Source organism: Phytophthora parasitica (genome assembly GCF_000247585.1).
Source record: "Phytophthora parasitica INRA-310 unplaced genomic scaffold supercont2.7, whole genome shotgun sequence".
In the NCBI taxonomy this organism is placed as follows: Eukaryota; Oomycota; class Peronosporomycetes; order Peronosporales; family Peronosporaceae; genus Phytophthora; species Phytophthora nicotianae.
The window spans coordinates 466,869-488,847 of NW_008648993.1; the positions used below are offsets into that span (position 1 = coordinate 466,869).

Below are 21,979 nucleotides of genomic sequence, written 5' to 3' on the forward strand. Positions count from 1 at the left end.
AAAAAAAACTCAATTTAAAGCGGACTCACACTTTTGACAGACTCATCACCTTGAGATAGAGGTGGTGGTGGTAAACCAACAACGTCTTGACTAATCCATCGCTTCTCACTGTTGTCGGCGATAAATTTGAGCTGGTTATCATCACTTTTCAGATACGAATCCACGATCCAGAATTGAACGGACGTGCAGCATCCTGGGATCACCAGCATCACGAGAGACAATTCCAAGTGTCGATGGTGCTTGAAAGCCGAAAACAACCTCGTGGAAAAGTACGCAATGTCCGGGAAGAAGGCCCAGAGAATTAACACGTCGACCATCTTCATGAGTGTGAGCGCTGTAAGATAAGCGAAGAACTGCGTCCACCAAATTCGCATCTGTGGTGGATCACCATAATCACCACAGCGTGCGATGTCCAGGAGTCCGAATCGCGCAGCCACATTATCGATCATACGCAGGAAAACTATCATAATGAAGCCACCCCATGTCGTATCGAGCACATAGTTGACAAAATATATTCCACACTGGTAATGAAGTTAGTTTTATACTGGTATTTGAAAAAGAAGTAACAAAAGTACAAACCTCATCGTAGTTTTCAGTCGACGCAGCAACCATTACGATGGACAAGATGACACTGACGCAGTGAATGTACAACGCACCCAGAGACTGCTTACTCACGTCCATCGCCCAGACTTTAATGGGACGAATGGGAAACTCGAGTTTGCGCTTGATGTAGAGCATGAAGATGGCAATGCAAGCCAGTAACAACTGCAGCAAGCGGCCAAACACATCTGTGAACAAATGGCAGTCATCGCTGGAATCCAAGACCGTCATGATCTTGCAAAAGTTAATGAGACCGTTGGATCTAACGTCTTTTCGTGACGTTTTTTTTTTATTTCTCCCATGACATGACTTTTTTATTTTTTGTGAACGGTCCCTATCGACTTCAACTTGTACAGGATAAGCACAAACCATGCAGGTTTTCTTATGTCGTTCGCGTTCCGTTGTTTAGTGTGCATCGCCCACGTACAAGAAGTTTCTGTCCGTGGCTTGGTTGCCTTGGTAGTCGACGACAAAGTCGTTAGGCTTGGAGCCATCCGGGAGGGGTACACCCCAGTCGCAGTCCTGCTCGATGCCGAGGTTGTTGTGGTGCATCTGGATACGGAACCAGCCGTTCTCACCCCAATACGTTCCCCACGAGTTGCGTCCGATCCCTGACAAATAGAGAAGTGTCAATAATATAACCTGTGTAGCAGTATTGAGATCAGTACTTACAGTATTCAGTGTCCGTGTCTTCGTCGTATCCCCAACCAGCGACGGAGATTTCGTGGTTGATCAGTGGGAACATGACGTGCTCCGAGTAGATGCCGCCCGTGTACGACTCGAACTTCGACGTGGCGTGCACACCGCAGCCAATGGGACCACGCTTGTAGATCTCGGCCTTCATACGGTCAGCGCCGCTCACCGATCCGTACTCGGACACGTAGTACTTGGCGAACTTCTTGATGGGCTCACACACACCAGGAGTGAACGATTCCTTCGACGGCCAGCAACTGAGTCACAAACAACCAAGTCAGTGGCTAGGAAGCATAATCAAACGCAGATCATGTTCTTACGTCTCGCAGATAGCGAACTGGTCGCACTGGAGATTCTTGGCTTGATACGCTTGGCACGTTTGGTCCGGAATGCCATGGCGGTGTGCATATTCATACACCAGACCAGGGTTTCCACCATTACAAGTACCGCCAGCGTGACAGTTGATAAGGACCTGTGGTGATAGCGCAATTTCCGGCCACGAAGCTACAGGATATCAATAAAATCAGCATTCAAAAGCCATAATCTGTTGCCAAGTCCAAGACGTACCATTTCTCAGGATGGAGATACGATCGGACAGTGCACTGGTTGTTCCCTGAGCCCAGCAACTGCCACAGTATTTCGGAATATGCTGGTTCTTGTCCCACGTGACGTAGTTCTTCCCATTGACATCACGCCAGTCCCACTTCTTCGGGAGATCCTGAACATCCATCGTCTCATGAGGCAGTGGCGAAATCACGCGCTCTCCGCCAGCAAAGTGCAGCTTCTGACGACAACCGCCCAGCGTCGACTCCACCGATGTCTCTTCTTGAGGTTCCTCCAATTTTTCCTCTTCTTTTTCCTCAATTTTTGTCGGAGTCGGCCATCCGTCGTCCCTGGGCACGCCAAAGGCGCATTCTCCTTCCACTCCCACATTGTTGACGCCTCGAATGACGCGCATCCAGCCATCTTCGCCCCAGAAACTGCCCCAACTGTTGCGTAGCACCCAATAGGGTACTCCGTCTTCCTCTCCCCACCCAACGATCGAGATGGCGTGGTCCACGTCTGTAGCGTTGGTTTTATCATCAAAGATACCTCCCGAGTACTTGAGGAACCCGTCGGTAACTGCCACACTGCATGCAATTGGTCCACGAGCGTAGATCTCGGCCATCATCTGCTGCTCGCCCAGAGTAGTGCCGACCTCTGAAACATAATACTTGTCGTATGCCTTCTGGGGGAAGCAGCCCTTACTAGGCAGGCAGTTCTCGCATACGTCCATGTCGGTGCAAGTGTTGCCTGTGTCATGGCCCGTGGCTGCGTAACGTTGATATCCTTCTTCGGGAACACCGTGTTCCTTTATATAGCGATAGGCTTCCAACTGATCGCCACCGTGACAACCGTTGTCTTTCTTGTCACAGTTGAGGAGCACTTGGGGCGACAGCACCACCTCTCGGTGCACTTCCACTGACGGTTTGTTGCCTGGGTTGCGCTCCTTGGCAATGAGGATGCGGTCTGCCAGAGCTGATGTCGCCGCTGTATAAATTATAACATTCAAGAAGGATATGTTAGGTTTAATATTGATATCAACTTCAAGGAGGGTTTGCAGCGCACCGAAGGACCAGCACGAGCCGCAGTAGTGAGGAATGTGCTGATTGCGCGAGATGCTCACGTAGCGCGTGCCGTTAATGTTGCGCCAGTCGAAGTTCTTGGGCAGCTTAGACACGTCGATGTAGTCGTGCGGCCGAGGCGAAGTGAGTGACACAGAGCGATCCGGACTGCGCACGTAGCCGAAGCCCCCGCTGCTCGTGCGTTCAAGCAGTGAGAGCGGCGAGGCCGATACGGTGGCAGCTACAAGGGCGACAATGAGAGACGCCCGCATGCTGCGATGGATGCTTGAAAATCCTGAGTTCTGCTCTTGACGTCAGGATGAAGAATGAATCGACGCTTCAACAAGGGGGAAAGTGGCTAATCTTCTCTAACGGTTTGCAGAGGGATGATCATAGAAGATGATACAAATTTATGGAATATCCTGCAAAATTTAATATTCAAGCATTTGAAAAGATTTGCTTTTGAAAGGCTTAAACAGCTTAAGACATTGTAAAACGTTATAACTTGTAGCTTTGATTCAAATCAAAATTTATCATTTCTAGAAAGATCTGTTAAAAGTGATATTAACGGTCCTCTGCTTGTCAGAAGCAGATCGTTTTTGATATGAGCGTTGACGTGCCGTCCGTTGCGTTGCCCAGCGGGGCACGGATGCCCATGGTGGGGCTTGGCGTGTACAAGGCCGCAGCCGGCGAAGAGACTTACGAGTCGGTTCTGTCGGCTTTGCGTCTAGGCTACCGCCACATCGACACCGCGCGGCTGTACGAGAACGAGGCCGACGTGGGTCGCGCAGTGCGGGACTCCGGCATTAATCGCGAGCAGATCTTCATCACAAGCAAGCTGCGCGAGTTCCACTGGGGATACGAGAAGGCGCTTGAGGGTGCGCGCTCCAGCAACGACCTCATCGGCTGCGGCTACATTGATCTGTTCCTGTTACATCAGCCCTTCGACCCCACGCTGCGCGCTGATACCTGGCGTGCGCTCGAGGATCTGCAGAAGGAAGGCATCCTGCGCGACATCGGCGTGTCCAATTTCGGAGAGCCACATTTGACTAAACTGGCCGAGACGTGGAGGGTCAAACCAGCCGTGAACCAGATCGAATTGCACCCGTGGCTCACGAGAAAGCCACTAGTCAAATACTGCGAGGAGAATGGCATTCATGTCCAAGCCTTCTCGCCTCTGGCTAGAGTGAAGAAGATCGACGATCCGAGACTTATTGAACTAGCCAAGGAAGTACAGGCTACACCAGCCCAGGTACTGATTGCGTGGGATCTGGCCAAGGGATACACCACGCTGCCCAAGTCGGTGCACGAAGCAAGACAGAAGGAGAACCTGGAAGCGGCTAAAGTGAAGCTGACGCCGGAGCAAGTGGCACGTCTGGATGCGTTCAACGAGGATTTCTACTCCGGCACAGACCACGTCAGTAACTCTGTTGTCTAAGAACAGAGTTTGTCACATTCAGTTTAGCATCGAAAGAGCCTTCTGTGGTTCCTAACTGAAGGCTGAACGCTGCGTTTGTCTAACACGTTGACGACATATATTTCCAGCAGCAACTGTGTTGCTTCCCTTGCCACCGCCTGCTTATAGATGATCTTCGCTCGACGTGATGAGGGACTGTGGCAAGTGACCGGTCTCGTTCACTGCCGTGACCTTGATAGGCCGATTAGCACACACGTCGATGCGAGTGATGCCGCAGTGGTTGATCTCGAAGTGACCCCACGTGTTCGCGGGGTCTATACCGAGTGCACGACACAGGAAGAACCGGATCAGGTTGGCATGACACACAAGTACGCAGTAGGACTCCTCGTCGCTCTCGTCTTGAGCTTCGCCTGAGCTCAAGAAGAACCTGTTGAAAGCTTTCTGCATCCGTTCGACGTCCATACGACTTCGTTCCTGTATGGCATCATACGCGCTATTGTCGCGTGCACCTGCAGCTCCTCCATATGCAGGATTGGACGAGTATGGCAGTCCAGGCCAGCCTTCACGTAGCAATGGGCTCGGGTTTAGCAACACCTCGCCAAAGTTGTTGGCGATAATAGCAGCAGTCTCCACTGCACGCGTCATATCACTGTGGTAGACAGTGACATCGTGTCGAGTAGGGACGCGGTTGTGTGCCATTGCCAGGCATTTGCCGGTTTGCTCTGCCTGTTGTCTTCCCATCTGCGAGAGCACTTGCTCTGAGTCTGATACTTGAGGCACATGAGCGTTAATGTAGTGGCCGTGTCGAACTAGGATAATGTGCTTCGTACTGGGTGGCGTGGCGTACACGAATTCACCTAGAGACGACTGCACTTGAGGCTCTAGTTTTTGGTTTCTTTGCTCATTTTGCTGGTCTCCACTCTGTCCACGCGGCTCTGGTGTCCCCTGTTGCATTCTAACGCAATTTGAAGATAGAGAACCAGTCATTTTGTCCCCTGTACTCGCCGTGCTTTCGTGCTCTCTTGACCCTGCCGCTTGGAATCTGAGAATTCCGTTCACCCACTCGACATATTCTTCCTTCGTCGACGCCATAAAGACGTAGGACGGAGCTCGTAACCCGTTGCCACTACCATTCAGTCGATATTGTAGTTGGAACTTGCGATCTTTCTTGAATGGCTCGTGCACCAGGTCCATGGCGTCAACATCCAGCACAACAGTATGATGACTGTCCTTGGACACGGTCTCCAATGACAACCCGCTGCTCTTCCGCACCAGGACGCAGTAGATCTGCACCAAACAGTCACAACACACTCTCAGCATTGCTTTTCCATCGGTTGTAGCCATTCGAAACTCCTCACCGAGCCGAGCGTTCGGAACACTGGCGAGTCCTGCCCTGTGCCGACCTGTTCCGCCACGACCAGCAGCCCCTCGACCTCCACCACTTCGCCGTCGCGTCGGCCACTTGGCACAGTCGTCAACAGTGCACGTTTGTTGCCTCGCTTCTGGTCGGCTGGCAGTTCTGCGGAAAACGTTGTCAGGTCTGTGGCCACAGTTCCGCTGGCTGGTCGCTGCTTGCGCTTAGGTGAGCTCCGAGAGCCTTCCTCGGCCTCGCCTGCCAGCGACAGCTCCTGGATGCGCACGGCCTCCGTCTTGACGGAGCAGCCGCCGCCCTTGCCGCGCGGCGGCGCCGGGGTCACGGCCAAGTCCAGCGACATGACCTGCAGAGGCGCGACTTGTGAATGTTGATGACGAATTGAAAATGAACGATTACGCTAAAAGTGAAATATTTCTGGTGAAAAGGAAATTTTGCTGAGGAAGAAAGTCAACAATTGTCAGCAGCTCATTGCTCTTGCGGGCTTTATACCACGACCCCAACGCCAGACCCCAAAGAACGGGCTGGGATAATTATCCGTACATGTAGTGAAGCCAAAGTTTGCTCAAACGGGGTTCTGAGGTGAGGCGTCGGATGTGTGTGCTTCGGCTCAAACTTCACAGCACACAAAACTCGCTACCACCTTGGTACATTACGGTATTGTCAGTGACGATTCGTCAAACTTTTCGGACAGATCGAAGGATTCGTTTGGAATGCTGGACTGGACAACCGTCGTAAGACCGGAAGAGCGGACATTCGAGCTGTGCTCCTCGACAGCGTCGAGAAAGCTACACAAGTTGCCAAACGATACACAACTCGTGTATCACAAGTGCAACTTGACTAAAATCCCACGAGAGCGGAAGAAAATGTTAGTTGCAACAGCTGCTGCTCTCGAAGTCGTTGATCGACGATAAAACCAGCCCCCACACGACAAAAAACAGCACCATTGCTCGCCAGGATGGCAGAAAGGATCGGGCTTGACAAGCACAACAAGCAAGGTTGGCATCCAGGATGGATGCTCAGCAAACGGTTTTGTTGTTGCTGCAGTCAAATTTTCGAGAAATTTACCAAAGCCCATGGCGTTTTTTCCTGCAGCCAGAAAGCCGGAGCTCGATAATCTGATCGATACTGACTCAGCGAGGCACTGAAGGCATCAGGCTGAAGCTCCGTGCCTTATGAATCACTATGTACTTTGAAGCAGCGCACAGCGCGTTGTGTTACCTCAGGCATGTACATTAGAGGACCTTTGCTTCGGTTTGACGCTTTCAGGGCGAGTCTGAAGTGTGGGAGGTTTGCAGAGAGAGCCGATCGCCGTGCCCATTCGCCACGTACTTGACGTTGACTGACATACATTCTGCACGTCACACAACGTCTACACAAATATCTGGTCATACTTTGTTCAAGAGATCCTCACATCTGATCCAAAAAGTTGGCAAAATGCTCGTCGACTGACCACATGCAGCAACTCTCCCGGGTCGGGGCTGCAGTCTGCGCTGGCCACACGAGAAAAAGCCCCAGATCACGAGGAAGACATGGCCCCAGAACACGATGAATCTGTGGAGACGCTCAGTGGTGATGCGTTTGTGGGCTACAACGAGTGGGCGGCTGAGACGCTAAAGGTGCGGATTGCCACTGATTTCGTCTACGAGACTCAGGACGGCGCCTGTGCGTCCGAGCGCGGCGTGTTCATCGCCGAAGACGTGACGCCGCACACGGAGGTGTTCAGTATCCCGCTGGACTCGGTATTGTCCGTCAAGAGTCTGCAGGAGATCTCTGCGTTGCAGAACATCGCGTTCTTCCAGCAGCTCACACCTGAGCGTGAAGACGATCAATTGGCCCTCGCGCTGCTGTACGAGAAATTTGTGCAAGGTGACAAGTCGAAATGGGCCAAACATATCGAGCTGTTACCTAAAACATACCACAATGCACTCTACTTTGAGCAGGAAGAGATCAAGGCGCTGGAAGGCAGCAACTTGTTCTTCATTGCTCAGCAGATGGAGAAGAAAGTGGCTGCGGATTATACCAGTTTGAAAGAAACGGTGCTTCTCGAACTCTTTGAAAATATCACGGAGGGAATTACCGTTGATTTATTCGATGATTTCTTCTCCTTGGACAACTACAAGTGGGCGTTGTCAACGATCTGGAGTCGCTTCGTATCACTACGGCTGGATGAGGCGCCTTCGAGTAAGGATAGCAGTAGTTCTGTTCCGGTAGCTAAGCAGTCGTTCAAGGCGATGGTTCCGGTGTTCGACATGTTAAACCACGACCCAGAAGCCGAGATGTCCCACTTCTTTGACATGGATACTCAGCTCTTTAAGCTCGTGAGTCATCAGCATTGGAATGCTGGCACACAGATGTTCATCAACTACGGACCGCTATCGAACCATAAGCTGCTGTTGTTGTATGGCTTCGTTATCATCGGAAACCCGTTCGATGCTGTGGAAATGTGGCTCCCGATGGACGAAGCGTCCACAAAGTTTTACCTCGAGAAGGAACAATTCCTCCTGATTAACGGGTTGGATCACGCTACCAACCCGTTTGAGCTTGTGGCAGAAGAGACCAATGATCTGCTTCTTATGGCTACACGGATACAGGAGATCGACTGCGAGACAGTTGAGGAGTTTGAAATACTAGCGAACAAGGCGTTGGATGGAGAAATGGTGAGTCTGGAAAACGAGCAAGAAGCACTCACGCGTCTGATCTACACTCTGGAGAAGATGCTGGAGACTTTCCCGACCTCGATCGAGGAGGACGATGAGCTGCTGGAGTCCTGGGAAGACGACTTGGTGCAGCACGGAGATGAGCAGAGCGACACTTTGAATCACGAGCGGATGGCTGTTGCTGTTCGTCGGTCAGATAAGTACATTCTCACTGAAAACATCAGCATGCTGAAGTGGAAGCTATTGGACATTCTGCCACAGAATTAGAGTGGTTAGCATTCAATTTAACGAAATACAGTCATCAACATCGTCTCTATGAATCACTGTTATCCCCCCCCGGTGGTTTTTTGGGTTAAGATGATTCTTGTTTGTCCCCCCCCCCCCCCCCCCACTGCTTCCTTCTAATGCTAATGCATGGGTTAACATGCTTCCCCTTCCTCTATAGCTCAGGCGTCTTGTAAATCTTGATATGCTTGCAGTTCTTTCCTAGCACCAACACCTCAGACCCATCGGGAGAGAACGTGGCTCGTTTGATAAGGTCTTCGATTGCGTTTTCGATGGTAAAGAACTCCTTGTTGTCACTGGTCCGAACGAACACGAGGTCCTTACCCCTCACCATGGCCAATATCTGCACCAACCAACCGTCAATAGCAATGTCAATCCAATGGCTTCAACGACAACATTCATGGCTCTAATGCATATCGCACCTTGCCGTTAGGAGCGAAGTCGGTAGCCTGGAACGGTTGATCTCCACTGGCATTGAACGATGACAACACCTTAGGATCTTCTTGCACGGTGTATCGTACTGCATAGTAATAATTACGGGCAACAAAATACCAGTAAGTACTCTCACCACTTCAGTTTTAACTATCTCTATCTCTCAAACGTACCGTTAATATCCCACAGGCGGACAGAGGAGTCCTTTGAAATAGTCACAACGCGGTTCACAGGAAGCGCGTCTGACCCATCGAAGGCAAGATCCATGACACCAGTCTACGTTTCATAACAAGCACAGTATCAGCAGCAATCCCAGCAAACTCCTAGTTTCGTAGTCTTACCCTGTGTCCCTGCAGCGTCATGATCTTATTCACCTTCTTAAAGGCGCCCGTCTTCTCACGCACAATCTCGTAGATCTTGACCTCCGGTGTGTACGCTGCCACAGCGATATACCGGTTGTCCTTGGAGCCAACGCAGTGGTAGTTTGCCACCTGGTTCGTGTTCACTGTCTGCAATAACTCCCCACTCAAGTTCCAGAACTTGACGTCCGTATCCGAGTCGCCCGCGCATGTAATGATAGTTGCCCACTACCACAGCAAAACTCCAGTCAGTCTCGTAATAAAACCTAGAGCTTAATCTACCCTCATACGTTGCCAATGTCGTTCATGAGTACAGAGTGCACGTCCGTCTTGTGTGAAACCGGGAAGTCCGCCACGATCTCCGGTTTGGCACGCAGTTTTTCTGCCAAAATCGAGCACAAAAGAACGCATTAAGCACACATTTTGGCACCCTCGGAGCGCCACGCCAACGTACGGAAGATTTTTACGTTGCCGTTCTCCGTTGCAATCACGAGACTGCGTCCGTCCGAACTGAAGCACATGGCCGTGACGTGGTCATATTCTATGTTGATCTGGTGCACCTTGGGGTTCTTTTCCTTGAGCGTGTCGCGGAAATAGAGGCGAATGGAGCGATCCGAGCTGGCCGTGGCCAGGAAGCGGCCGTTGGGGCTGTAGGCTGCAGCAGTGATGCCGTATTTGTGACCCTTGAGAACGTGTAAGATGCTCGAGTGTTCCTCTTCTGCGTCCTGCGCCGCAGCCTGCGCTTTCTTCTTCTTAATCTCCGCTGTCACGTCCACTTTCTTCTTCGCCTTGCTTTTGGACTTCTTGTTGTTGAGTCCGTGGAACTGCTGGCGCGCTATCTCCTCCTTTTCTTTCTGCAACTTCAACGCCTGCTTCTTGGCTTCTTCTTGTCGCTGCATGTACATGTATCCAGCGCCTGCCAGCACAAGTAGCAGCGCCAATACCCACGCAAGCGAGTCCATGATCTCGGATCTGTGCGCACCAAAATGAAAGATACGTGGCATTTGTGTGAGCAACACCACATAACTATCCAATAGAATGGTCATTTGAGGAATTGTTTTCCTGATGCTGCTGTGATCAATATTGAAGCTCGCATAATACTCGAGCTGATGGCAACGCGACGCCAGTATTATCAATTATTCTGAGCCACGGGGCACAGAAGTCTCGCACAATTCTCGTTTTCCGTCCCATCATCAGCAATGCTTTGGGGTATGAAACCGAACGAAACACACACTACTCTTAAGCCTGCATTGACGCTCACCAAACGACATAAAAGGCAGCATAGTCGTGTAACAGCAGGTTATAAGAGAAGAGTATACCGGTAAGTGTATGTACGAATGACCATTATCATGAGAAACGTATTGGAATCATCAAATTCAGGTCGAGTTGAATCAGCAAGTCTGGGGCACCTGTCACCGAAGTGGTATTTGTCCTGCCCTCTATCGTGGGCCATTCTGGCATTTACGACAGCAATGCAAACGCATGAACCAGCTAGAGATTCATTGCAGGGATACGAAGACAGCAATGCAAACGCATGAACCAGCTAGAGACTCATTGCAGGGATAAGTAGCAAGAAACTGATGATGCAGCATTCGATGCCGTTAGCTTCAACAGCAGCAGCTTCAACACACACTACGACGCAGTCTCTTCTAGAGGTTCAACTTGCAGTACACAAATTGGACAACTGCTACGTCGCTGTCATGCCACAAAGCAGCTTTATGCCACGAGACAGTCCGTTCACGTCAACAGAAACCCGAGCACTACATCCCTGCTCACTTTTCAATTGGAACCGTTGCAGTCAAGTGCTCGTCGCTAAGAAGACCATGGAGTTCCACGAGGCTGTTGCGATCGTGACGGGTGGCGGCCGCGGTTTCGGTCGCGCCTTCGCGGAGAAGATTCTGGCTGGTCGTGGCAAGGTCATGATTACGGACGTGAACGTACACGAGTTGCAAGCCACGGGCAAAGAGCTGCAGCGCAAATACGGCGAGCAGAATGTGTGCTGGGACCGTCAGAACGTGACCGAGAAGGACAGCTTCTCGCGCGCCTTCGCGTACGCCAGCAAATACTTCAAGAAACCCGTTAACGTGCTGGTCAACAATGCCGGTATCGCCGGCGACATGACCTTTTACCAGCCCGAGAGCACCAATTGGGAGGCTGTCATCGACATTGACCTCACTGCGCTCATCCGCGGCACACAGTTCGCCATCTGCGAGTTCAAGCGCACACTTAATGGCAAAGAGGGTGTCATTGTAAACCTTGGCAGCATGGCCGCCCTCTCTCCAACGCCGTTCGGACCCGATTACGCTGCGGCCAAGGCCGGTGTCGTGGGCTTTACACGCTCGCTGTACCAGCTCAAGAAGTCGGACAACATCCGCTGCTTCTGCATGTGCCCGGGTTTCGCCGAGACGAACATGGGTCACCAGGCTGTCGAGGAAGTCCCTCAGTACACCAACATGATGGGCGGTCTCATGCCAATCAAGGCTGTGGTGGACGCTTTCGCCGCCGGTATGCGTGAGCCTGACAATGCTGGTCGTGTGCTGCGCATCATGAATAAGGGCACGGCGTACTATCGCTTCCCCGGCGACAAGACGCTGTTCCCGAACTCGAAGTTGTAAGGTGCTGGATCAAGTCAACTTGCCTTGGTAGCTAGCAAATACGAGTTGAAATGTGGTGCTTGAATGAAATTTTTTGGTGATGAGGTCAACGATTTATGGATGTGATGCATATATTACTTCGCATGACAGAAGTAAAGTGAAAATGGACGGCGCTGATGATCATCCAGATCGAGCAACATAAGCTAGTGCTAGCCGAATGTATACTAAACTAAAGGCGATGTCAAAGCCAGTCTGACGACCTATTACTACGAGATCAAACAAGCACTGCAGTCGTTGACCCTCTCTTCCGCCGCATTATCGCGATAAATAGAAATGCATGACCTTGTCGACCATAATTTCTTGCTTGAATTCTCTTCAACGCCTCCTCTACTTTGCATGAAGCTCGCACTGCAATGTACTCAATGCATTTTCGTACCATTTTCATCGTCGGGGTATCGTCTAAAACTCGGCAAAGGGATCCTTGCCGTTGTAAACGGGAACAATCGCATCCTCCATGGAGTCTGGGTACGGATCGAAATTGGACGTATCGTTGGCCGTGCCGACACGTGGGATAATCGGAGCGGCGCCCTTGCGCGCTAGTAGGTCTTCCCAATTAATACCAGTGAAGAACTTATGCTTCTTGATGTCCTCGACTCCGTTCTTAAGACAACCGTACCGTTTCGTTAGGTCGGCTGTGAGCATGCGCTTGATAAGTCCCTTGGCGTTGCGGTCGAAAAAACGCGGGAAGTTGAGCTTTCCTGAAAGAATTTGCTGGTAAATGCCCATGGGGTCGTCGTCGCAGAAAGGTGGCTGTCCTGCGAGCATTTCATAGAGCAAGATGCCCAGTGTCCACCAATCCACTCCCTTGCCGTGTCCCTTGTTTAGTAACACCTCCGGCGCGATGTACTCGGGTGTACCGCAAAGCGTGTACGTCTTGAACGCGACTCGCTTGGCGAATCCGAAGTCGGTGATCTTGATGTAACCCTCGTTGTCTAGTAGCAAGTTCTCGGGCTTCAAGTCGCGGTAGATGAAATCCTGACTGTGCATGTACTCGAAGATGGACACGACCTGTGCTGCGTAAAACTTTGCCGTGTTGTTGTCGAACCGCCCAGCCTTTCGAAGGTGTGTGAAGAACTCACCACCGATCACATACTCGAGCACCATGTACAAGTACTTGGTGTCCTGGAACGTGCCTGCCAAGTTGACGATGAACGGGTGGTCCAAACATAGCAAGATGGACTTCTCCGAGAGCATGTGCTCCACTTGTTGCAATCGAATGATCTCGGCCTTTTTCAAGATCTTGATAGCCCAGTACGTGTTGGTTGCCTGTTAACAAGCCACCACATCGTCAGTTATTGGAAATAACCCACCTTTTCGACCGTCATATCTTACTTTATGCGTCGCGAAGCGCACACGACCGAAGGAACCGGTACCCAGCGTCACGCCCATGTCGAACTGCGAGCCATCGAGCGGGGCTGCGAACTTGTTCGAGACCTTGACGCCGTCTGGGGTGGTCATTCGTCCTGAGTGTGTCCCTGTGGTATAGTCTCAGTTGACTGCTGCCGTGTCCAGCGCTAGTCGAATGTGTCAATCCTGTGCGCGAACGGGGGCGTCTGCGTGTGGTGAAACCCCAGCAGCCTTGCTCACTCGCGTCTTTTTTGGGCTATGGGCGCGTGCGCAGAGGAATCGGCAGTGAAGGGGGCGACGATCAGATCCGATCACAATAGCCGGTGGTTATCTACGCAACGGGTATTTTTGTCCTGCAGCTCGCCGCTCCGTTTCCACCTCGACACTTCGCAGCCAGCACGATAGGAATAGCAATGTGGTGCGAATATACGTCCGGCCAGGAGCGGGCTGGCCTGGACATAACCAACATGAACCTGAACAGCCGCGAACGTAATTATAGAAAAAAGCAAGATAAGGCCGGCCGAGTGAGTGCCGCGAATGAAGCGGCCTCTATCTAATAGTACAGATGCTTCTTCCATTATTTGGCCAAGTTCTGTCTAAACTATAGTAGAACATCGAGCTACGGAACATAACGCTGCTCGAGTGTCGATGGATCGCCTCATGAGCCTTGTGTCACGAAATTTCATGTTCGACTTAAAGTCCACCGAACACGCACGGAAGGCGAGGGGGAAAGGCCTAAGTAAGTACATGTAGTTGACGGTCAGACTGACAACTTGTAGGCTACAAGCTGCCGCCCTTCGACGCGTTTTAAACATTACAAAGTGTGCGGTGGACGCGTTTTTAAGCACTTTAAAGTGTTCAGGTGTACGTAGAACCAAACCATTGGTTGTGGAAAGTCACCGCTGGTGATATCTTCCTGAAATCGAATAAGATCGTAGTCTCCTTCGCTTTGGCTGTGGTCGCCTAAAGTTCCGTCGTAAAAGTCGAAGAGATTTGTAGAGCATGCGGACCTCGGTGGGTTCTCGGTCCAAATTCAAGCTTTGTCAAGTTGAAGTGGAAAAGTTGCGCGAAGGTCGCTCAAATAATTTAGCGTGGTCCACATCACACATATGGACAAGAACGGGACAGGGAGCTGCTCGCTTGGGCGATAGTCAATTCTTCACGATGGGGATCAGACCGTCGCGCACTGATGGCGCGTCGGTCGGTGGCCGCCAGCGACGGCGGCATCTCTCAGTCCTCCTCATCGCCGCGTTGATACTGTCGTGCTGCTCAGCACAAACGAGCAAGGCGAAGGCTAGAGCCCCCGCGACGGTGGCACCAGAGAGCGTCGTGGAGCCCAACGAGGGCGCTTTCGCCACTATCATGTACGATTTTGGTGAGGACAGCGAGGCGCTGCTGCTAGCCACGCGCGTGCTTATGCGCAGTATCAAAGACTCCAACACCAAGTACCGTCGCATGGTGATTGTGCCGCAGGACGGACTGCAGGAGAGCAGCGAGAGGGCGCTCAAGGGGGACGACCCGGACCTGGAGATCGTTCGCACTAACATCCCCAACGTGTTCGCGCACATGCCGCTGACCGACCACCGTACACAACTGCTACATATGCGCAACAAGCTCGTGATATGGGACGATCCGCAGATCTCGTCGCTCAAACGCGTGGTCTACCTGGACCCAGAGAACCTGGTACTGCGCAATCTGGACGAGATTTTCGCTTGCCATCAGTTCTGTGCTGTGGACAATGGCCAGTCAGTCGTGTACTCGAATGGACTGTTAGTTATCTCTCCCGATAGTATCGTGGCGAGGAACCTGTACTCAGATGCCATCGACGGCTTCATGATCACTGGCCGCGAGTACAATTACATCGGTATCATTCAAGGCTTCATGCCCGGACTCTTTGAGGCCTTTGAGGAGAGTCCATTGTTCTTCCTGGGATGGGATGGAGATGACAACGGCGAAGAGAGCGACGGAGCAGACGATGGTGACGATGCAGTGGATGCGGTGGACGTCTCGGTTGTCCACCGCTTGCCGTTCTACTACAGTATCAACCACATGGTCTTCTATGAACGCATGAACTGGGATCTATACAAATGCAAGGATAAGAACCTGGCCAAGGGGGAGATCCCTGGTCCCTTATTGAGCTACAAGTACAGTGGCGCTACTGTGAAGCCGTGGTTCTGGCTGCCGTACACGTACTTCCAGGTGTTCTGGTACTGGCAGGATGTGCGTGCACGACTGGGAGAAGACCATTTCGGCAATTTTCTAGGCAGGGTGGTGTCGTTCCTGGTCATTTTCGCCTTCATCTGGTTTGCCTACATCTCCCTCTGTTTGAAGCTGTTCACGGAGCCTAATGGACGACCACGCCGCTTGTCAAGCTGGGGCCTGCCCACTCCTGGCAACGCACAGCCACTCTCCATCGATGTGTTTAACTCTCGTATGGTGCGTCGAGCCTGTCAGTTCTCATGCAGTGCTCTGTATGCCATTGCATCCATGCCACTGGTTTCAAGCGTCTCCATCGTCGTCCTGCTTACTTGGTGTAGTATCCAGGTGATCCCAATCACCATGCAGCCCAGTTACGCAGGGAAACTCTGGGTTATCGTGCACGACCTGATGCTGACAACACTATTGCTGATTTTCGCAGTGGCACACACGTTGCGTACTGCTCAGTGGAAGAAGGACGAGGTGCCAGCAACGTCAGATATGCTGCTGGGTGGCATCTGGTGGTGTGTCAAGAAGCTGCCGCTGCTGGTGCTGGCACAGCTTCAGTTCCTGTACATGATCGGCCGTACCGATTGGTTCCAGAACCCCGTGCTGCGTCCTGTCATGACCTTCCTCTTCTTTGCCACCGCCGCCATTGTGGAAGGCCGCATTCTTGTTGTCGAGATGCACCGCATCACAAGGAACTGATCGGCTTTGGCTCCGATTATACATAGGGAATGACAGACAAACCTGCCGATTATCAGCTAGTAGCAGCTAGACGCAGAGACAAGTGCGAGCAGTTTGTATGGTACGACACAAAAATGCCAATAGAAAAGGAACTAGGCACGAATATTAGTCAACTAGTAGTCCGAGCGGCGCTTCTTCTGAGAGCCAGGTACACATAACACACATTTTCGTCAGCCCAATTGAGAGATAGAGAGAGAAGAACCTTCTTTCGACACACCTGACTGACCTGGAGTTCCTGAGTCGACAGGGGCTGTTTGCCGCCGGTGAATGTCCGTTCTTGTGGTGTTTCTGTCCGTTGCTGTTCAGCTGCATCTTTGCGTAGATCTTTCACGACTGCAGCCAGCGCCTCCGGGTTGACGCCCTTCTGGATAAGCGCCATTAGGATCGCCAGGGTGTCCCGGTCCAGACCAGTGTTGAGCAGACGGGAAAGCTCGTACACGGCTGCGAGCAGTTTGACAAAGGAGAGGATGCATTAGAGATGGATGTGAAAGTGCTTGAAGCGTTGATAGGGCAACGCACTCTCCATGACTTCCGCGCGAGAGGCGGTGATGCCGTCGCTCATGTTGCTTATGGTGCGGAATCGCAAATTTTAGATCCGGATAACAAAAACAAATCCGGATAAACCGATAGTTTCTGGTAGACTTCAACTTTAGCGTACATTCATTTTTTCCCTACGGAAACTTGGCGCTGAGCGGCGAAAAGGTGAGATTGAATGATCAGTCTTCCTCAATTGTCGAGTTTTAAGTAACGCAATTCACAGCTATGACGAGAGACCGTGCCGTATGTCCTGACATGAAACATTTCACTTAGTAAAAGATAAAAAAAAAATGAGCAAGTCTGAGCACCAGATTTCTTTTATCTCCATCCACTCAGCCATCCTGATTTAACTTTCAGATCGTTGACCTCACTTCCATTTGTTAAGCCTGGAATTCTTCTTCTCTCCATTTTTTCCTGGTGTTTGTATCCCAAGCTCCAACAAGAGAATGAGTTTACCACGACCACGTTTCTCTTGTTCTTTCAAAGAGACGCCATCAGCGGAGGATTTGGCTTGCATAAGCTCTTCGAATTCTGAAGCTCGCCGCGCTCCGAAACACAATAAAAGTCGGCAAATTCCAGCTTCACTCGTTTCAAGAAATCAAATGGGGACTCGGTTTTGCCCTTGATTTTGGACTCTTCATTCTGCACAATCACATCCTTCGCTTCGAGTTCGCCTTGGGCACTTGATTGGACTGTTAAACCGCATTGAGAAGCGTTAATCTTCACGTTGCAGCTACGCTTGCGGTTCGATTCCGTACCCGAAATCACGGATATGTTCGCCGGGAACTTACGCTTGTCCCCTGATCGCGTTAAACAACCGTCTTGTAGCTTCACCTCTGTGCTATCCATCGTAGCAGTTGGAGTAGGCTCAGTACATACTGGAGGAGCAACATTCACGAAATATGCCTCCTTTAACTTCCTTACCATCACTAAATGAATGGAAGCGTCCTCATGAAGACTCTCCAGGATTTCTTTGAGAGTACTCAACGTCAAGGTTTCTTGATCTTTGCACGCACCAGAAAGAGCGCATCTGCCGTTCTCATCCCTCGAATGAAAACTAAAATCAATATCTGCCGTATTCGCGGTACAATACATGGCAGCGAAGCGTGTACCATCACCATTCCAAGTCTGCAAAAACTGTGGTGGCCACTCCCTGTTTGGTGGCGATAAAAACGGAATAACGGCGGCGTTCTTGTCGTGGTTTGACGGAGGATTCATTACCGTATCGATGTCCGCGACCACATCCATTTCGTAAAGAAATCTCCCTACGAACTCGGGGGATTTAACTCCATAAAACTTTTCACGGTGGCTTGCAAGAACGACCGCACCAGTCACAAGGCTTTCCAGAGTTGAGGCGCCATTCTTACGAGTTGAAATGTTACTGCAGTCGGCGTCTCTGAAAAATTTGTCTTGCAGCACCACGTGCAACGGGACATTTACCGGCCGTAATAACTCACCCTCTTCCATTTCATGGTCTCCCATTAAGATCAAATGCAGCAGCATGTCACTCTCCAGTTGCGGGAATTTACGACTGCACTTCCAGTTTTCTTCGTCTTTCAGCAGACCACAACTACCCAGATTGAGGTCAAACGGTTCGGATTCCTCTAGGCAGCCGAAGTGACTGTCAATCAGGTTGGTACATGTATCTGCCACACGGTAGAAAAACTCGTTTGGCCGCCCTCGCTCCTTCAAGCTCCGGATTACGCGCGCCAGTTTTGCAGTCATATCACTTAAGTACCGAATCCTATCCGCTGGAGTCGTTCCAAAGTTTCCATTCTCCGTCATGTACTGTCAGGCTAGGATTGCGAACAGTGGTCGAGAATGCTGAAGGATCCACTCGAGTTGAGTAAGAAGCATCGCCTTGGAGACTCTACCATCCCCATCACCTGAGTGTTCGTCATCAAGCACAATGGTAGAAGGGAGCAATGGGATCACCACCACACACCAAGGAGTTTTTTTCATCTCTGACGTCGATCGAGAACTTTTTCCAAAGCACACAAGCTTTCGCGCGGTCCCGTTAGTAGCGCTGAGTATAACTGGTATACCAAAGGATCGAAAGACATTCCTCACCAAACGCAATCTTTTTTCGACGATCTTCCGTTCATCACCAGCATAGGATGACCCAAGGCGAGCAAATTCATCGAGGAAAAAAACGAAGGGCTTGATTTTTTTTTTTCCCGAAATGCTTGTTCCACTTCCAAACGCGTGGCTGGGCCGCGAAAGCTCTCGTCACCTCTGAGCGCAGCGACAATAAAGGCGTACAGCCGCAGCTCCTTGGCACCGTAAAATTCAGCCACAGATCCTTCGTTCAACTTCTCCGCAGCTTCGTTGATGCAACCCAAGAAAGCTACCGTTCGCTTACTGAACGCTTTATAAACTAATTGGGCATCGTCTCCAGCCTTGGCGCACGGCAAATAAAATACGTCACATGAGCCGCTCGTTTGCAAATTGAACGCCATCTGCGTCTTGCCTGTGCCCGAAGAGTTCTCCAATACAATAAATCTCGGATCACCTTTAGAAGACATCACACTCGTGATGGCATTTAGCACAATACTCAAGTCCTGTCCTTTATCCTTGGCGATTCGTTCCTCGATGCGCTTGTAGTTATCAATCGCTTCAAGGGAACGGAGGTCAATACTAATGGAATCCTCGGGGCACCATACTGACGTCAGGCGTTGTTCCTTCACCCAGAGCGCAGTCCTCTTTTCACGCCCAGCCGATCCAATTTCTTCGTAAATATCGAGAGGAGACTCCATCATGCTGTCTTTGTAGACTGTTAGGTTTGGTACAAGTATCCCGTTGAGATAGGAGCCGTCATACTATCTCTACACGAACATCGTTAGCATTTTAATTGTGCTTTCTTCAGATAGAGTGACCAAATCTGTGCCGACGATGACCACGCCGTCGGTATTCACCAACTGGAACCAGACCCTCGGTACTTCTATGACAGCAGGGCAGCCTTCGTCAAGTCCACAGCTGCCTAAACTTCCCCCCTTTTCAACGGCTGCTGGTCCCTGCGCGCGGTTTTGTTAGCAAAGACTTTGAGATCAGCGGGGTCGAGCTCTGGGAATGTTGGCCGCTAGCTTATTACTTGGGAGTAAGCTGCCTTCAGGAATTCATCAACACTGGGTGTTTCTTGCAGAGAATTCGTGGGAGACAACGATGCACCCTGCCGGTCGACCAACTGGAACCACAGTAGTCTCATTGTGCAAATTCTCGAATGCCTTACTCGTAAAAACTCTCATTGGGGATTGAGAGATTTCTCTGACTAACAATTCTCGATTGGAAGACCTTATGTGACCAAGTTGGTGTGACTGTCTATTCTGTTTCGTGAGTGTATCCCCGTGCAATACCTGTACTGCCCTCTACGGCGGCGTGTGCAGGAGTCTTGCCAATGCGCGGGTCCAAGCCTTGATACTCTCTCGTTGCAAAATAATCGGCTGCCTCACTGTGGTAAGTAGTCAACTCCGTTCGCTCATTTTTGACCTGCAATGCACCCGATGCATCTGGTTCACCAGACGCCGTGAGAGCGTATGTGGTTGCTTCACGATCGACTGCTGTCGAGTGAGAAGCAGTTTTGTACGTTCCAGATACCAATGAGAAGAACGGCTTATCGGCTTCATCCTCACCATCGACTGCTGCCTGTTCCACGCTTTGGGCTGTCTGATCTAGAGCTGGAATCACCTCACTAAAGTCCGTCTTGCATTGACCATCCCACTCCTCCGAAAGCGAGAGAGCAAGCTGGAGCTCGTACGGCGTCACGATGGGCTTATAGTACTCTTTACTGTCCATGAGAGTGTTCTGTTGACATGCCACGAGCACGAAGGCGTCGATTTCGGCGTAGTTTGCGAGTTTAGGTACATTGACCTTGCCCACCACAAACAAATACGACTTGCGTCCACTCCTGTAAATGTACAACAAGCGTTAGCGTTTCAAGCTTAAAAAAATGACAATAGCTGATCAACCTACTTCTTGATCAGCTTCTGAAGTCCATGCACCACGTCAAGATACTTGTTGACGCCAAGCGTGCCCATCAAAATACCGTAGATCTGAGCCTCCTTGGCTTGCTGGACGAGGAAAAATCTATAGTACAAAGAAGTTAGCTCTTCAAACAGCAAGCCACCAATTCGAACCTGAACCTAGCTTTACCGTCTCATTAGTGCACGGTTGACAGTCGCTCCCTCCTTGCGGGTAGACATCAGGTCGGGATTGTACGAGAAGCATTCCACACTGCTGTAGCGCATCAGAATGCTAGTGAGGTGCGCCGACTCAGCTCCAATATACAGTAGTGTGAACGTTTCCGGGGTGATCTCCACATTCTCAGTGTCCACCACAATCTCTTGTCCACCAATTGTAAGCACCGAGGAGCCCTCGTCAGCCTTGGACGATTCAATCTCTTGCAACTTTTTCGTCGGGTCGTAGAGCGTCTTCATAGTTCCAAACACCAGCTTCCGTTCAGCAAATTTCTCCTTCAAACCCTCAAACACCGCGCTGCTAGCGTGATGAAAGCGAGGTTCATACAACAATACCAGCGTCTTCATCACATCCACACTGGCAATACGCTCGCTCAGCTGCTGTACACAGTCATTCACTTCAATTGGGGCGTTGCCGAACACGTAGATCACCGGAATCTTGGTCGTCGCACTCAAACACGTGCGTCCATAGTGCACGATGCAGTCGGCCACGAGGTGCTGCGCCGCCACTTCGTCCACACAGCAGCTGCCATACGATGTGTCACCCAATATAAACACACGCTCCCATTGGCCGGTTAGCCCGTCCTTAAGCTCCTGCTGTACTTGCGACGCGTCTGGTAGTAACGAGTCCGGGAACTGCAGCGCGATTTTCTTGTATCCGCCGCGTCGGATCTGATCTACGGTACGTGCAATGTCGTAGTACACGCGCAGATCGCAGTCCTCGTTGCGTACGCCGTCGCTCTCCTGCACCTGCACCTGCATCTCGATGGCACGCGAGCCATCGTCGCTCTCGAAGGCCAACGCTACCGTCATCGCAATTGAATGACCAGCCATTCTGATAAGAATCAATTGGCACAGGTTTTGTGTTACCACATAAATGTGC

General features: G+C 51.0%; 13 protein-coding genes across 15 annotated transcripts; 4 read left to right on the forward strand and 9 right to left on the reverse strand.

Annotated features, from left to right (window-relative positions):
* Positions 1-14: 14 nt before the first annotated feature.
* PPTG_05142 (hypothetical protein) lies at positions 15-831 on the reverse strand (the record flags this gene model as incomplete). Its single annotated transcript, XM_008898639.1, has 2 exons — positions 15-521; positions 580-831. The coding sequence occupies 2 exons, from the start codon at positions 829-831 to the stop codon at positions 15-17; spliced, it is 759 nt and encodes a 252-aa protein (XP_008896887.1).
* Positions 832-844: 13 nt separating this feature from the next.
* Positions 845-3,255, reverse strand: PPTG_05143 (hypothetical protein). Its single transcript, XM_008898640.1, has 5 exons — positions 2,902-3,255; positions 1,861-2,823; positions 1,614-1,797; positions 1,273-1,550; positions 845-1,211 (listed from the first exon to the last, which is right to left on the reverse strand). The coding sequence occupies exons 1-5, from the start codon at positions 3,167-3,169 to the stop codon at positions 1,006-1,008; spliced, it is 1,899 nt and encodes a 632-aa protein (XP_008896888.1). The 5' UTR covers positions 3,170-3,255; the 3' UTR covers positions 845-1,005.
* A 136-nt stretch (positions 3,256-3,391) lies between these two features.
* PPTG_05145 lies at positions 3,392-6,129 on the reverse strand. Of its 2 annotated transcripts, XM_008898643.1 has the most exons (3): positions 5,673-6,129; positions 5,145-5,601; positions 3,392-5,084 (listed from the first exon to the last, which is right to left on the reverse strand). In XM_008898643.1, the coding sequence occupies exons 1-3, from the start codon at positions 6,027-6,029 to the stop codon at positions 4,477-4,479; spliced, it is 1,422 nt and encodes a 473-aa protein (XP_008896891.1). In that variant the 5' UTR covers positions 6,030-6,129; the 3' UTR covers positions 3,392-4,476. The 2 variants fall into 2 exon arrangements, with proteins under 2 accessions (XP_008896891.1, XP_008896890.1); XM_008898642.1 differs by having other exon boundaries at positions 3,392-5,601.
* PPTG_05144 (hypothetical protein) lies at positions 3,468-5,233 on the forward strand. Its single transcript, XM_008898641.1, has one exon. The coding sequence runs from the start codon at positions 3,502-3,504 to the stop codon at positions 4,333-4,335; it is 834 nt and encodes a 277-aa protein (XP_008896889.1). The 5' UTR covers positions 3,468-3,501; the 3' UTR covers positions 4,336-5,233.
* A 781-nt stretch (positions 6,130-6,910) lies between the features above and the next one.
* PPTG_05146 (hypothetical protein) lies at positions 6,911-8,686 on the forward strand. The gene has a single exon (XM_008898644.1). It carries the CDS (start codon positions 7,219-7,221, stop codon positions 8,611-8,613), a length of 1,395 nt encoding a protein of 464 aa, XP_008896892.1. The 5' UTR covers positions 6,911-7,218; the 3' UTR covers positions 8,614-8,686.
* Positions 8,599-10,419, reverse strand: PPTG_05147 (hypothetical protein). Its single transcript, XM_008898645.1, has 6 exons — positions 9,877-10,419; positions 9,713-9,804; positions 9,405-9,650; positions 9,237-9,339; positions 9,054-9,151; positions 8,599-8,974 (listed from the first exon to the last, which is right to left on the reverse strand). Exons 1-6 carry the CDS (start codon positions 10,382-10,384, stop codon positions 8,786-8,788), a joined length of 1,236 nt encoding a protein of 411 aa, XP_008896893.1. The 5' UTR covers positions 10,385-10,419; the 3' UTR covers positions 8,599-8,785.
* Positions 10,420-11,208: 789 nt separating this feature from the next.
* On the forward strand, positions 11,209-12,129 carry PPTG_05148 (hypothetical protein). Its single transcript, XM_008898646.1, has one exon. The coding sequence runs from the start codon at positions 11,246-11,248 to the stop codon at positions 12,035-12,037; it is 792 nt and encodes a 263-aa protein (XP_008896894.1). The 5' UTR covers positions 11,209-11,245; the 3' UTR covers positions 12,038-12,129.
* Positions 12,130-12,250: 121 nt separating this feature from the next.
* PPTG_05149 (AGC/PKA protein kinase) lies at positions 12,251-13,567 on the reverse strand. Its single transcript, XM_008898647.1, has 2 exons — positions 13,409-13,567; positions 12,251-13,342 (listed from the first exon to the last, which is right to left on the reverse strand). The coding sequence occupies exons 1-2, from the start codon at positions 13,532-13,534 to the stop codon at positions 12,476-12,478; spliced, it is 993 nt and encodes a 330-aa protein (XP_008896895.1). The 5' UTR covers positions 13,535-13,567; the 3' UTR covers positions 12,251-12,475.
* Positions 13,568-14,572: 1,005 nt separating this feature from the next.
* PPTG_05150 (hypothetical protein) lies at positions 14,573-17,194 on the forward strand (the record flags this gene model as incomplete). The annotated part of the gene is made up of 1 exon (XM_008898648.1): positions 14,573-17,194. A coding segment is annotated over one exon (1,755 nt), but the record flags the coding sequence as incomplete, so codon positions are not given.
* On the reverse strand, positions 16,324-17,109 carry PPTG_05151. Of its 2 annotated transcripts, none has more exons than XM_008898650.1 (3): positions 16,886-17,109; positions 16,593-16,807; positions 16,324-16,500 (listed from the first exon to the last, which is right to left on the reverse strand). In XM_008898650.1, exons 1-3 carry the CDS (start codon positions 16,926-16,928, stop codon positions 16,480-16,482), a joined length of 279 nt encoding a protein of 92 aa, XP_008896898.1. In that variant the 5' UTR covers positions 16,929-17,109; the 3' UTR covers positions 16,324-16,479. The 2 variants fall into 2 exon arrangements, with proteins under 2 accessions (XP_008896898.1, XP_008896897.1); XM_008898649.1 differs by having other exon boundaries at positions 16,398-16,503; positions 16,886-16,975.
* Positions 17,195-17,383: 189 nt separating the features above from the next.
* PPTG_05152 (hypothetical protein) lies at positions 17,384-18,688 on the reverse strand (the record flags this gene model as incomplete). The annotated part of the gene is made up of 1 exon (XM_008898651.1): positions 17,384-18,688. One exon carries the CDS (start codon positions 18,686-18,688, stop codon positions 17,384-17,386), a length of 1,305 nt encoding a protein of 434 aa, XP_008896899.1.
* A 281-nt stretch (positions 18,689-18,969) lies between these two features.
* Positions 18,970-19,659, reverse strand: PPTG_05153 (hypothetical protein; the record flags this gene model as incomplete). Its single annotated transcript, XM_008898652.1, has 1 exon — positions 18,970-19,659. The coding sequence occupies one exon, from the start codon at positions 19,657-19,659 to the stop codon at positions 18,970-18,972; it is 690 nt and encodes a 229-aa protein (XP_008896900.1).
* Positions 19,660-20,221: 562 nt separating this feature from the next.
* PPTG_05154 (diphthamide biosynthesis protein 2) lies at positions 20,222-21,930 on the reverse strand (the record flags this gene model as incomplete). The annotated part of the gene is made up of 3 exons (XM_008898653.1): positions 20,222-20,807; positions 20,873-20,986; positions 21,053-21,930. The coding sequence occupies 3 exons, from the start codon at positions 21,928-21,930 to the stop codon at positions 20,222-20,224; spliced, it is 1,578 nt and encodes a 525-aa protein (XP_008896901.1).
* Between the last annotated feature and the right edge of the window lie 49 nt (positions 21,931-21,979).

Coding starts and splice junctions, on each gene's coding strand:
- PPTG_05143 (XM_008898640.1), bottom strand. CDS start 3,169: ATGCGGGCGTCTCTCATTGTCGCCCTTGTAGCTGCCACCGTATCGGCC. Junction 1,551..1,613: donor CAGTTCGCTATCTGCGAGAC/GTAAGAACATGA, acceptor TTTGTGACTCAG/TTGCTGGCCGTCGAAGGAAT. Junction 1,212..1,272: donor AGACACGGACACTGAATACT/GTAAGTACTGAT, acceptor TCTATTTGTCAG/GGATCGGACGCAACTCGTGG.
- PPTG_05144 (XM_008898641.1), top strand. CDS start 3,502: ATGAGCGTTGACGTGCCGTCCGTTGCGTTGCCCAGCGGGGCACGGATG.
- PPTG_05145 (XM_008898642.1), bottom strand. CDS start 6,029: ATGTCGCTGGACTTGGCCGTGACCCCGGCGCCGCCGCGCGGCAAGGGC. Junction 5,602..5,672: donor TGTTCCGAACGCTCGGCTCG/GTGAGGAGTTTC, acceptor TGTTTGGTGCAG/ATCTACTGCGTCCTGGTGCG.
- PPTG_05146 (XM_008898644.1), top strand. CDS start 7,219: ATGGCCCCAGAACACGATGAATCTGTGGAGACGCTCAGTGGTGATGCG.
- PPTG_05147 (XM_008898645.1), bottom strand. CDS start 10,384: ATGGACTCGCTTGCGTGGGTATTGGCGCTGCTACTTGTGCTGGCAGGC. Junction 9,152..9,236: donor CCGCCTGTGGGATATTAACG/GTACGTTTGAGA, acceptor ATTACTATGCAG/TACGATACACCGTGCAAGAA. Junction 8,975..9,053: donor ACTTCGCTCCTAACGGCAAG/GTGCGATATGCA, acceptor TGGTTGGTGCAG/ATATTGGCCATGGTGAGGGG.
- PPTG_05148 (XM_008898646.1), top strand. CDS start 11,246: ATGGAGTTCCACGAGGCTGTTGCGATCGTGACGGGTGGCGGCCGCGGT.
- PPTG_05149 (XM_008898647.1), bottom strand. CDS start 13,534: ATGACCACCCCAGACGGCGTCAAGGTCTCGAACAAGTTCGCAGCCCCG. Junction 13,343..13,408: donor TGCGCTTCGCGACGCATAAA/GTAAGATATGAC, acceptor GCTTGTTAACAG/GCAACCAACACGTACTGGGC.
- PPTG_05151 (XM_008898649.1), bottom strand. CDS start 16,928: ATGAGCGACGGCATCACCGCCTCTCGCGCGGAAGTCATGGAGA. Junction 16,808..16,885: donor TCGCGCGGAAGTCATGGAGA/GTGCGTTGCCCT, acceptor AACTGCTCGCAG/CCGTGTACGAGCTTTCCCGT. Junction 16,504..16,592: donor TGTCGACTCAGGAACTCCAG/GTCAGTCAGGTG, acceptor CCTGGCTCTCAG/AAGAAGCGCCGCTCGGACTA.